Here is a 12145-nt window from a genome sequence, read left to right on the forward strand (position 1 = left end):
TTCTATACACAATATAACTAGGGCTTCCAGTTTTATGGTATTTGTTATTAACCATTTATCCATATTTATTTTGTGGCCATTTTATCTGTATTTATCCATATTTATTTTGTCTTTTGCGTATTAATGAAGTTGTAGATCTGTAAATTTCAATATTTATTTAACCGATAAACGCACACTCATACTTTGAGGTTTGTCGTGTTTTAGCTATTTAGGCTGCCAAATATTACATAACAGTACATCCACTGGTAAATATTAGCATTATACCACAAATGTATGTTAACACATGCAGTTATTTAAATAAATTTCATCCTGTTTTTTAATTTTCCATGCTGTCCATCTGCTCAACTCATTGTTTTCTGTCTGTACTTATCTGTAAAAAACCATAAAAACGGAAAACAGGGAGCCTTAAATATAACTATTCTTTTGGTGACATGTTGCAAGAAGCTTTGCTTTAGTATTCAAAGTTTTGAACTTTACATTTATAGATAGACCAGACATGAGGATAAGTCAAGAATATCACATTTTCTCAATATACTTTTCCTCCCGGCACAAAGTTCTGTGGGACAGTTCTGAGGCATAAGGGTTGATTTTAAAGAAGGCTGTAATGATACTTTGCCAAACAACATGTGGAAACCCTTTACTCCCTTGATAGTCTGCCGTCCTCTTATGCAAGTGGAAGACTGTGATGTTCCTGGTGGCAGAACCTCTATCCTTTAAAATTATTTGGGTGATTTATGCAGCACTAAAATTTTGCTTGGTTTCTAGGTTTGTGGTTGCTAGTCTGCCCTAATTGTAGGTTGTGCCTCTTCCATTAAGAAGCATTTGCAGTGCAAAAGGTCTCGGATTTAGGTCCTTAGACGTTTTTAGCTATGAAGCACATTATCCTAGGTAAAGCGATTCTGGTATTTTATTGACCTCTGCTGGTCGTTTTCTATCAAGACAGTTAAATAGAGGCAGTTGATAGAAAAAAAGTTGTTCCTAAGCAAAAGCGGAAACAGACAAGTCCTGAGACTATGCTCCAAAGCCCACACAAAGTACATACAACAGATGTTCAGACAGTGCAAGCGCTGGCTAGGCTTGACCTAAAAATCACCAGGTAGATCATGGTAGTATTGCACAATATGCCCAGTCAAGTCTCCCCAATGTACTGGGAGAAAAGCTCAGCATGTTGTGAACACTTGAAATGGGACTAATGGAAAAGTACACCAACAATGAAGCTGCATTTCCAGTAGCTGCATATTCTGGAGGCATTTCCACCATGCGATGTAGGCTTGGTTGAATTGCTGTCACCTGTTTTTCTTCCCACAATGTGGGTCAACCCATGGCAGCGGAAACAGCCTCTAGAGTGCTGGAAACATCCACTGCTCTGCCGGGGCTATGAATAAGCCTCCTCAAATAAATCTTCAATTGAGATTCATAGTTATCTGCCATGATAGATAGGTGTCAGAGCTTCCAACATATGGACGATGAAAATAGCAATGTCTCTGGGCTCAACAGAAAGCGAAATGCTGCCATGGAAGATGTTTAAATAGGAGTCCCACGATGCACTGAGTCAGCAAGCTCTGCAACAGTGCTCAACACTCTTCATGAGAGTTATGTAGGAGTTGGCTCAATAGGAATTTTTTAAAAAGAAGCATTGGCAAAACCAATAGGTTTCATCTATGCAAAATCTACTTGCTTTGTCAATGTTTTTTTACATTTTGCATCGAAGAGGCGCCAGCAGCAGAAAGCGGAGGTAAGCCAGACGCATACAAGAAGTAACCCTCAAAGCAACTTGTAGGGTGGCTCCAAGGGATTGTGTGGGCAAACACTACCTGTAAGATTTTAAATAAGCACTGTGTACAAGAAATAACTGAGAAGCGCTTTAAATTCATTTAAAGTTCTGGCATGTGCTGCATGCAGTGTAAATCCGTCCAACTGTTGTGTAACCAAGATAAATAATATATTGCATTTGCTTGTAGTTACTGTCAGCACACAGAGAAAGCATGCTAGTGCTTAGACACTAAACCAAGAGGAACTTGTGTAAAATAGTCATTTAGCCCCCCCTCCCCTCACTACAGCAGTCTCACTCCACTTTGCCCGATCCTTCCATAACAGAGTGTAAACACTATCAGGAACCAGGCTTCATTACATGCACCGGAAAAAAATAGATTAAACTGCTGAATGCAGACATGGAGCCACAGGGACTATAATAAAGGCGCTCGCATTTCAAACTAACATTCATATAACAGGCATTTGCAATGTAGTAGGTCTCGCATTTGGAAGAGTTAAAGCTATAGGCATTGTAAATGACAATTTTTTTTACCCATGTGTTTTGGTTTGGGGTGGAGTGGACGTATAAACAAGCATTTGCAATGCAATCGGTTCGCATTTGTGAAAGTTAGAGCTCTTGGCGTTGAAAATGACAATGTTTTTTATTATTGTTTGGGAGCAGTGGAGTGATGACTTTGGTGCCGGAGAACCAGAAAATGGGAACTAGGTTATGAGTGAGGAGACCAGAGTAATATGCTGGCTGGCAAAAAAAATGTAACAACATCCCGGAAATAGCAAAAAAACATACGGAGTGCAAGATTGAGTAAAGCATGTGAAATATAAGCAGGAACAACATAGTTACCTTAACGCTTTTACACTTATTATTCAGAAATCATTGAGTGTTTTTTCCGTAAAAGTTAAGAACATAACTACAGGGCCGGTAACTACAGGGCCGGAAGGGACCTGTTTTGCTTATATCGTTACAAAACGTAAGCGGTATGGTTTAAAAAGACCACGTCCCTGAAGACAAAGCCGGGGTACAAATTATATTATCTAAAATGAGGAAAACTGCTGATCAGGATCACATTAAACATTTTGCACTTTACGCATCAACAAGGTGTTGCAGTACCTCCAGGAATGGTGCACTTCCCCACCCGGGGAAAACCAATCTGCCCATTTTGCAACCACTCTGTAGTGCTTTATTTCGTTTTCTTGTTGAGTATTTTGAACTTTTTTTTCTCTGTCCGGAAGCTGCTTTTTGGAATACAAAAATGTCAGAAAAAGACGACATTTGTAGCCTAAGTGTTTCTATTTTGGATCCATTTCACAGGAACAAATAAAGGAAAGGAGAGGGAATAGAGGGTAAGAGTTGTTTCTTGAAGTCATGGTTTTTAGTAGGCGAGGAGGAGTGAGACAGAGGCAGAAGAAGGGAGTAAGAGGAAGAAAGAGAGGGGGACTGGGGGGCAGCTGCCAGCGGCAGAGCAGAGGCGAACACTGTAAGGGAGGTGCGTGGTGTGAAATGAGTGTGGTGAGGGGGAGGGAGGTTCGGATTCCTCAAATTTAGAAGGGGGCCCTTACACTGTGGTGAGACAGATAAATCCATGCGATCAGTTTGTTATTATTGCGATTGGACCAAAGACGAGCCGAGGAGTAAACTTAAATGTTTTCCACTGTACACATCAACAAGGTATTGCAGTACCTCCAGGAATAGTGCACTTCCCCACCCGGGAAAAGCAATGTTGTTCAAAGAAAAATGAGAAAACGAAAGTAGCGCTTCACTGGAAAACTGTGTAAAGTGGCGCTAATGTGTGTGTGGGTGTGAATAACCCTGGGCGTAGTTCGCGAAGTAGCGCTACGTGTAGCTACGCAAAGTGCACTTCACACTACGCGAGCTACGCGTAGCACTTCGCGAACTGCGTAGTACCCTGTTCGCACTGTGCCAGATGCCGTTTTCAATGATTGCACAGTGCGGACAAGCATCCGGCACTGTGCAATCATTGAAAATGGCATCTTGCACAGTTTGAGCTGTAGTTTTCTGCCGCTCGAGTAGATTTTTACTCGAGCGGCAGCTTTCTCCACGCGGACTGGTAGTTTCTCGTCGCGAGCATACGCGACCACTCGCAATGAGAAACCTGACCTCCCCGCATTGAGAATCTCGCTGGGAGTTTTATTTTCTACGCTCGCGACCGGCAACTTGATGTTGCTGATCGCGAACGAGGAAAAAGTCTCGCCGGGATGTCATTTTGCTTGCTCACGGTCGCCAACTTGACGTTGAGGACCGCGAGCAAGCAAAAAATTACCGCTGCCCTACTCTAGGCTGTTTGCACTGTGCTACGTGCAATTTGCGTAGTGCGAAGTAGCGCAAACTACGCAAACTACACGAGCGTAGCGTAGTGCTTTGTCCAGGCTTAGTTGTGAATAAAACTGCTCTTGTCACTTTGCAACCACTCTGTCTTGATTTATTTAGTGTTTATTTGTTATTGGTCGTATTTTGAACCTTTTTGTTTCTCTCCGCCCGAGGCTGCACTTTTGAATACAAAAAAGCCTGAAAAAGATTTGCAAAAAAAGTGTTTTGTTTTTTGCATCCTATTCACAGGGAAACAAATAAAGGAAAGGAGAGGAAAAGGAGGGTAAGAGCCATTTGTTGAAGTCATAGTTTTCAGCAAGTAAGGAGGAGTGAGACAGAGACAGAAAGAGAAGGAATAAGTGGAAGAGGAAGAAAGAGAGAGGGGGGAGGGGCAGTGGCAGAGCAGGAAAAGTGAACATTGTTGTTATAAGAAAAAAGAGAAAAAGAAAGTAGTGCTTCACTGGCAAACTTTGTAAAGTGGCGCTAATGTGTTTGGTTGCGAATAAAACCGATCAGGCCAATTTTCGTATTTTGAACCTTTTTTTTCTCTCTGCTCTGAGGCTGCACTTTGGGCTAGAAAAATGTAAGAAAAAGACGACATTTATAGCCAAAGTGCTTCTTTCTATTTTGGGATCCATTTCACAGGGGAACAAATCAAGGAAAGGAGAGGAAAGAGAGGGTAAGAGCCGTTCGTTGAAGTCATGGTTTTCAGCAAGTGAGCGGGGGGGCAAACCCAATGTTCAGATGTCCTCGTTGGAAAATGTGAGGGCCAAACTAATATTTCTATAGCACGTTTTTTAAATAGCCTAAATTTCAGTAGGTTTTCCAGGCAGTTCTGAAAGTGTTTCATTACTTCAGGGTATGACAAAGTTCCAAGGACTCTAGGATCATTACCTTGCTATAGCAGCAAATCATGAATATGCTTATAGGAAAAGTATGTGCTACTCTGAGGCTAAATCCAGAGCTAGTTGGGATGACTGCATCCCGACTCATCCCGTCCTGAAGGCAGCCTAATGTCTTCCTGCCCATCAAGGGTTTTTGTGTATTCTGTATGTGCAACCCTAATCGATTTCACAAAGCATACATGTTATGGTACTAACATTTTTGTGGACTTGCCTTGCTCAGGTTATGGTTTCGCTTAGAAATAAAGCAAGAGCTAATGGTTGCCACTAACATGCACAGTTGAGGCTGGGCCCAGGTCTTCTGGCTTAGAAATGAACATTAAATAAATGCAAAGCCACTCACCCTCGCCACACACACAAGCCTTCTCCATATAAATAATTCAGACAGATTGCTAAAATCGTCATTTGCTTGGGCTATAAATGTGAAGTGATTCAAAAAATGTTAAGTCTTGCAAAGCTGACGGTTCGCATAAGCTATAGTGGTATAAGCCTAAGAAAGGCGATGCTAGCATTTCAGTTTAGCAGGGACTGCAGTGTATGTGCCTGTGTTTTCAAAGCATATGTGTGTGTAGATGGCTTCACAGTAACCACAGGACTATGTTTAATTAGGAAGTGTCTAATATACAATGTAAAGATCTGAGACTGGTCCAAAATGAGTCCCAGAGGTCCAACGAGTACCTTGAAAACAGCCAGGCAAATGCTTTAAATTCATAAGGACCTTTGAAAGGTCACAGGCAGTGCTTGGTCAAAGGACATCTTTAGAGGTCTAGCAAGGTAAATGACTCGGTGCTAGATTTTCAAATCATAAAAGCTTCCACCATAATGGCATGATATTGGGATTTGGCGAGATAAATGCAAGTTGTGATGCATGGAACAGAACAGATATCTAATGCAGCCATTCCGTTGACCAGAGCCTGAGTCTACATTTTCAAGCCTTTCTGGCGTTGTAACTAGTTGTACCTACCTTGTCTACACACTCCCCAAGCAAAAACTGCCTGATAGGATCCCCAGGCTGTACTATGGAACAGTTATTAACAGTATTCCGGACGGGAATTACAGTATTCTCCAGCACAAGAAGGCTGTATGCTGCTCTGACATGTTGTTCCTCAGTCACAGCCCGTTAAGTGTTTCCTTTTATGCCACTTCTCTGCTGACGTCGGATCTTTGTCACTTCACCTGCTCTGTTTTTTCTATTGTCCACTCAAATGCAAAATGTGTTTTAACTTTACATACTTAATTTGATTCTAAAATGTGTGTGTTTCTTTCCTGTGTAGACCCTGGATCATTCTCTTATTCCAGGAAGGACCCAACTATTGATGACCTCGAAGAAAGTTTGCGAGAACTGAAGGTTCAGGTTAACAGCCTGGCATCAAGTCTAAATTTTGACTTTGAACACTCGCATCATGAAGGCAATTATGGTACCACAATGAGCAGTGTTTCTGGAATGCAGGGTGTTTCCGAAAGGTTCAATGAAAGTGTGCCAAACGCAGTTACAGAAGCAGACTGGTTTATAAGCCCCCAGCATCTTCAAAAGTCAGTTGGAAATTATACTGCACTGAAAAGTTTAGGGCTTCCAGTGTTCTCACGGTCTTCACCAGACCGTGTAGCAGGACAGATAGGAAGTGAAATCTCAAGTAGAAACTACCTGTCATCCTCTTTGAGACCAGTTGATATCGCCAACACAGCCTCCTTCCCAGTGAAGCTTGGTGCCCCTCATGTTGTTGGAGTCAAGTCCCTTCTACCTCCCAAAGTCCCGGTTCGGTCACGCTCGCCAGGAAAAACAATGGCTTCCTTAATTCGAGGTCGATCACAATCCCTCGATCGTTCTGAGAGTAATCGTTCTCGTTCTTATTCCCCAATTTCCAAAAGAACTCGTTGGTTGCGGTCTCGCTCGCAGTCTCCCAAGCCAGTCTGGAGACCAAATTCTGCAAAAGCCAATGCTTGCTCTCAGGCTCCACCCCTGTTTGGTCGGCAGAGACCAGCAAGCAAAACATCTGCTATGAACCGGCAATCACGGTCTCGGTCCTACAAGCCTGGAGCTTTGGTCACCAGATCCTTTACTCCTCCAAGAATGAAGAGCAGGAGAGAGTTGAGCTACTCATGGAGTCCATACGGTCTGGCCTCCTCTTCAATACCAGCACCAACAGCTCAAGAAATCAGTAAGAGGTAAGGGGATGTGTGTGTTGCTAAATTAATTTTCTTATTGTTTTTATGTTATGTAAGCAGATTGCAGATGAAGCCTCAACTGTAGTAGCCTTTGAACTTCTATATTTCGTGCAGAACTGCAATCCCCATCCCGTTGTGGATAGCAGCACCCTCTATACTACAGTTACATCCTTGAAACATAAAGTACCTAGAGCTCTGTGCCAGAGGCTTGGAAAATTGTTTGTGCGCTATTTTAACGTCACAAGTAACAGGCTAGTTTTATGATATTACATTACGGAGGTGGATTTATGCAGTCTTCACATTGCATGATTTTGGTTTTTTTTTAAAGCGTTTTATTGCCTTTTGTAAGGAAAAACAAAACTGACCTTCTACAAATAAATGACTTTTGTGAGACAGTAGCTACAGGATAATCTCCAGCTTAATTCATTTTAAGTTACATCCTACTCATATGTGTGTTTGAGGGAAGAAATCTTATGAACAGCCAGTGGGCAATAATACACTCCCATACCAATTATAGGACTGGAAATAGGAGGATCACCTGCAGGAGGAGATGAGATGGCAAAGTAGACCCCCCACCCCCCCCCCCCACCCCTACGGATTCAAGTTCTTTGAATGTTTACAGGGGCAGCCTCCCTGGATATGTTGGTGTTTCAAGCAAGGAGCACCTATCGATGAATCTCAGCCATTCTCCTACTGGTGGGGCCTCTGCTGCCCTCCAGGGCTTGGCCGGGTCTCTCTTAGTTACACTCCCTGTAAAAAACCAAAATCGGACAAAAACATTGCAGGTTGTTCAGGGAATGTCCCTGGTATATATTGCACCAGTGCTCCGGCCTGAAATACTCTCAGTGCTAGTAACTGAAATGGATAAAGCAAAGCCTCGTTGACAAAGCTATTCATGTGGGACCATTTTAGTCCCTGTTCACTCCTCAAAGAGGCCCCCACATACACTTTCCATTTCTCTCTGAGGGATGTTTAGAGGTCGAACGAACGAATGATCAGGGTTCTATACATCCTACCATCTCTTTCCTTTTAAGTCTTAATTGTGAGTTTAGCCTCAAGGGGGCTTAAGTCTGAAACAGCCTGTAGGCTAGGTAGTTGTGACTTTAAAGACCTGTTTACTGCAGGTACTTTTAAAAATAGGATTTGTGAACGTCCTATTCGGTGGACAGGTCCGCAAATAATTTAAGGTGTTTGCTCTCCCAGACGTCTCCCAAACTGGATATACCTATCAGGTCATAGATGCGGAACTGTGGCAGGGCTGGCCTACTCCCCAGCCGATCACCAGACCAAAGTGCTTACGTCTTAGTTTGCCTGCATGCCTATCCAATTCTTGTAAGTATGCTGCTTCCACAAATGAGCATCACAGCTGTTGCCCTGTGAAAAACTCTCCCGCATCAGAATCTTGTGCAACAGACCAAACATACTAAATTCTTTAAGCAGTGAAAGTTCAAGCTTGAAAGGCTTGGCCATTTTAATCTCCAAAACGCCAGTGATTTACCATGACAAGGTGGAAGCTCAGTAGTATGACTGGATATTAGCCATCCCCAGATCTTCCTCATACACTGATTGACAGCATTTATCCAGCACACCTTATGGAGCACCACCACCCACCCCTCACCCTCCTCTCTCCCCAACCAAAGGAGCTACTCAGCGACCTCAAATGGATATGTTTGCAGTGCATAAATCCGTGCTAGGCCACCATTTTAATGAGGCCACCCGTCCCATGATTGAGAATGGGAGCCTACTTCAGCCCTGCAGATCTGCCCTGAGTGCCTCCAGAGAAGGAGCTGAGATAAAGTCTCTTGACAGTGCAGGCTCATGCATGACTAGCACTCACAAATAACTAAAGAATGTTGGCTTGCAGCATAAATGTGTTTGCCAGTTTGGTACTAACTCATCCCTTTCACCGGGAAGTGGACCGATTTGACCCTCAGGCCAGAAAACCCACAGAACATGTTTAGCGTTTGCAATAATTGTTGGCTCGAATTCTGTTGGTAGTGTACGAAAAGAAGCAGGTCATTAGTATGAAGGTACACCCTGTTATCTTGGCTCCTGTCCCATCCAGCAGCATGCACGTGGCACATCAGGAGGCCTCAAACAAATTCCTGCTGGCCTCCTTTCTGTGCTTATGAGTCTGGTGAATATAAGTGCCTGAAGTAGACTGAAAGTGCCTGGCTTTGGCTATTTACTCCCCCTAGTAGACCATTACATCTTGATTGTTCTTAATTCCAGCAACCAGCCTGTCTTCTCCCTCTCAAACATCCAATTTGCCATCTTGCCCACCTTGTCTCCTAATTTGTATCTCCTGTGCTGTGCAGTCAGACAGTTTTGCTTAACAGCTTTTTCAGCTATCTGTTTCGGCAACATACACTTAAACTGGCAGAGTAGCTATTCCTCTTCAGTGTTGGTGTACCTTTCAAATCTAGCAGGCCCGCCTCCAATGCAACTGTGACCGCCTGCCTCTCTCTTTCCTTGTTTCGCAGGAAAACATCACCTTATTTGAGGTCATTACCTTAACTGCTTCTCAAAGGACATATATGGATTGGAGTGAACCTTTATTTTGCTGAAAATAGTGCTGCATTCCTTTCCACATGAATTCAGTGAAATTATTGGCTGTCAGCCACCAGGCATGTATCCAAACATCTCTGTATCCCATCTCGATTCCTGATCACCTGTTCGGCCTGCAAGTGGTCAGAGATGATGCAGGCTAGAATTTGTACTCCAAAAACATGGTGCATTTCAGTTGTGTAAAGGAAGAAATAGTCAAGCCTACAGAAGGAGCGATAGGCTGTCAAGTAAAAAGTATATGCCCTCTCCCTACAATGCCAGAAGCACAAGGCTTCTCCAAGTCATGGCCCCAGCCCAAACTTGCATCAGAGAACCTTTAGAAGCCTCACTTGCCTTGAAAGCCTTGCACTCCACACTGTGATCCTTTGCCACATTATAATCATTCTTCCCTCCAGAAAAGAGACCTGCATTGGGAGTGAGCAGTCACCTCAGTCAGTAACGACAGGGTCACCTTCATCAAAGGTGTACGAACGTTCATGCTAACCCTCATCCATGAAGTTCCCTTAAAGGGCCACTGATGCTATAATGTTTAGACTCTTACTGTCAAGGAGGCTGTTTGTGACAACAAACGAGAGCAATTTCCTAAATAGTACGGCCACCCCCTCAAGCTTTTAGTAAAGCCACCCGTGCAATACCAGACTTTTTTAAATCTGTCATTCAACTTGTTGACAATCCTTGTTAATACTTGAAACCTGTGTGATTTTCCTATAGTTCTAGTTTCTACTAAGCACTATATCATGTTTGAAGAGGAAAAGAAAGGACAAACAGTGAATCTCCCCCAGGAAATTCCCCACAAAACGCCCCCTCATTAACATCCACTCCAGAAGCTTCTGTCACCCTTGCGATACTTCATACAAAAGAAACCCTACTTATTAGAGCTCACAACCCCTTGTCACCCCAACTAAATGGGGATTAGAAGATTCACCAGCCAACAGTACCCCTTAGCTGAAACTGAACAGCTGTCCCTCAACAGCCTTCCAAAGAAATGGAGATCTGTGGTGTGAGACGAGAAGAAAACATAAGTTCCCAATTTGGGATGCTGAGATCAATTGTGCCTTCATGATGATTCCTTTCTGGCTTATGGACATTTTGCTCCCTGTTCTAAATAAAGAAAATGGCAGGCTGACAAGAGAGACAAGGGGCATGGAGGGCAGCACGAGAAAGATAAAAGAAGTAGGGACATCCCCCTTGACAAATTAAAGAAGCACAAGGGCCACATAAAATAGGGCTGTCTACAAAAACTCACATAAGGGTCCTCATCCGTTGGTAAAAACCTTCAGCTCTTCTACGGGAACACAGTAAGGGCAGCAACAATATTTTTAAATCAAGCACACTGAGCTCAATTATAAAGTTATGAGAAAGCAATCTTTGAGGAGAGGAATGAACAAACATTTAATACAAAAGGGATGCCAATTGTACACCAAATCTCAAGGTTACACTAACATTTACTAAGTGTCTCTTTCCCAACATCACTGTCTGCGTGGAGAAAGCAGAGGTTTTTAACTTCTGTTTACACAGACAATCACCCCCATTCAATTCACAAAAGGTATAGAGTAGTTCCCACTGCTGACAAATGGAAGAGCGTGACTCAAATGCCTTCGATCAACTTGAAGACACCCATCATTGCCAGTTCTTCTTTTAGGAGATCTGGCAGACCTAGCCCAATGGACGAAGCTTAGTGGGCTGTAGTGGAGGAATGCCAAAACAGTTGTCCTCCTTTTGGGTATAATCATAAACTGAGAACTCTGAAACTAGACATGCCTGCCCAATTCCAGCTTATTTGGCCTTCCCACTACCTTTGCTAGAAAGAGAGAAATTATGGGTGGTTTGGGAGTCCAGTCTTAGCTTCGAACCCCACATAGTGCTAATGGTTCAGGCAGCATTTTTCTCCCACCAAGAATTGAAATAGGCATTGCTCTTATATCACAAAAAAAAGGTTGGCTTTCTTATATTGCCAAACTGGATAATGGCGATGACATTTTTGGCGGACTACCAAAAGGCCAGATCAGGTACCATCAGATGGTTCAGAATACAGTTACAATGCTGGTTCTCAAAGCAAAGAAGTGTGACAGTTCCACTTGCTACTCTTCATTGGCTCCATTTAGACAATTTGATTCTTTTAATGTTAACCTGTTTGGGGGTTTAATGCTTTTTTGCACTGGCCCTTCATATTTGAGGGTGAAGAGCCCTTGTTTTTGTCCACTGTAGCCTTTGAGCTTGACCATCTGGTGCTTATCAGGGTTCTATGAAACTAGATAAGATGGACAAACATAACACAAGGTTTTTTTTTCTTCTGTCTCAAATACAGAACATCATGCCTGAAAAGTTTAAACTCGAATCTACGTTACTGGGGTTCAGGAAGGCCCTGAAAACTATTGTGTTTATGCAAGGATCAACTATACATATTGTT

General features: G+C 43.0%; 1 protein-coding gene across 2 annotated transcripts in view; it reads left to right on the forward strand.

The window, feature by feature from the left end:
- LOC146868233 (uncharacterized) overlaps positions 1-12145 on the forward strand; it is a 204942-nt gene that overhangs the window by 179598 nt on the left and 13199 nt on the right. For both annotated transcript variants that reach the window (XM_085609546.1, XM_085609545.1), the window contains one exon: positions 6276-7167. In XM_085609546.1, the coding sequence (XP_085465672.1) occupies positions 6276-7167 (892 nt within the window). The remainder of the gene's footprint in view (positions 1-6275; positions 7168-12145) is intronic.

This window comes from Triturus cristatus, chromosome 1_2, assembly GCF_964204655.1.
Source record: "Triturus cristatus chromosome 1_2, aTriCri1.1, whole genome shotgun sequence".
Lineage (NCBI taxonomy): Eukaryota > Metazoa > Chordata > Amphibia > Caudata > Salamandridae > Triturus > Triturus cristatus.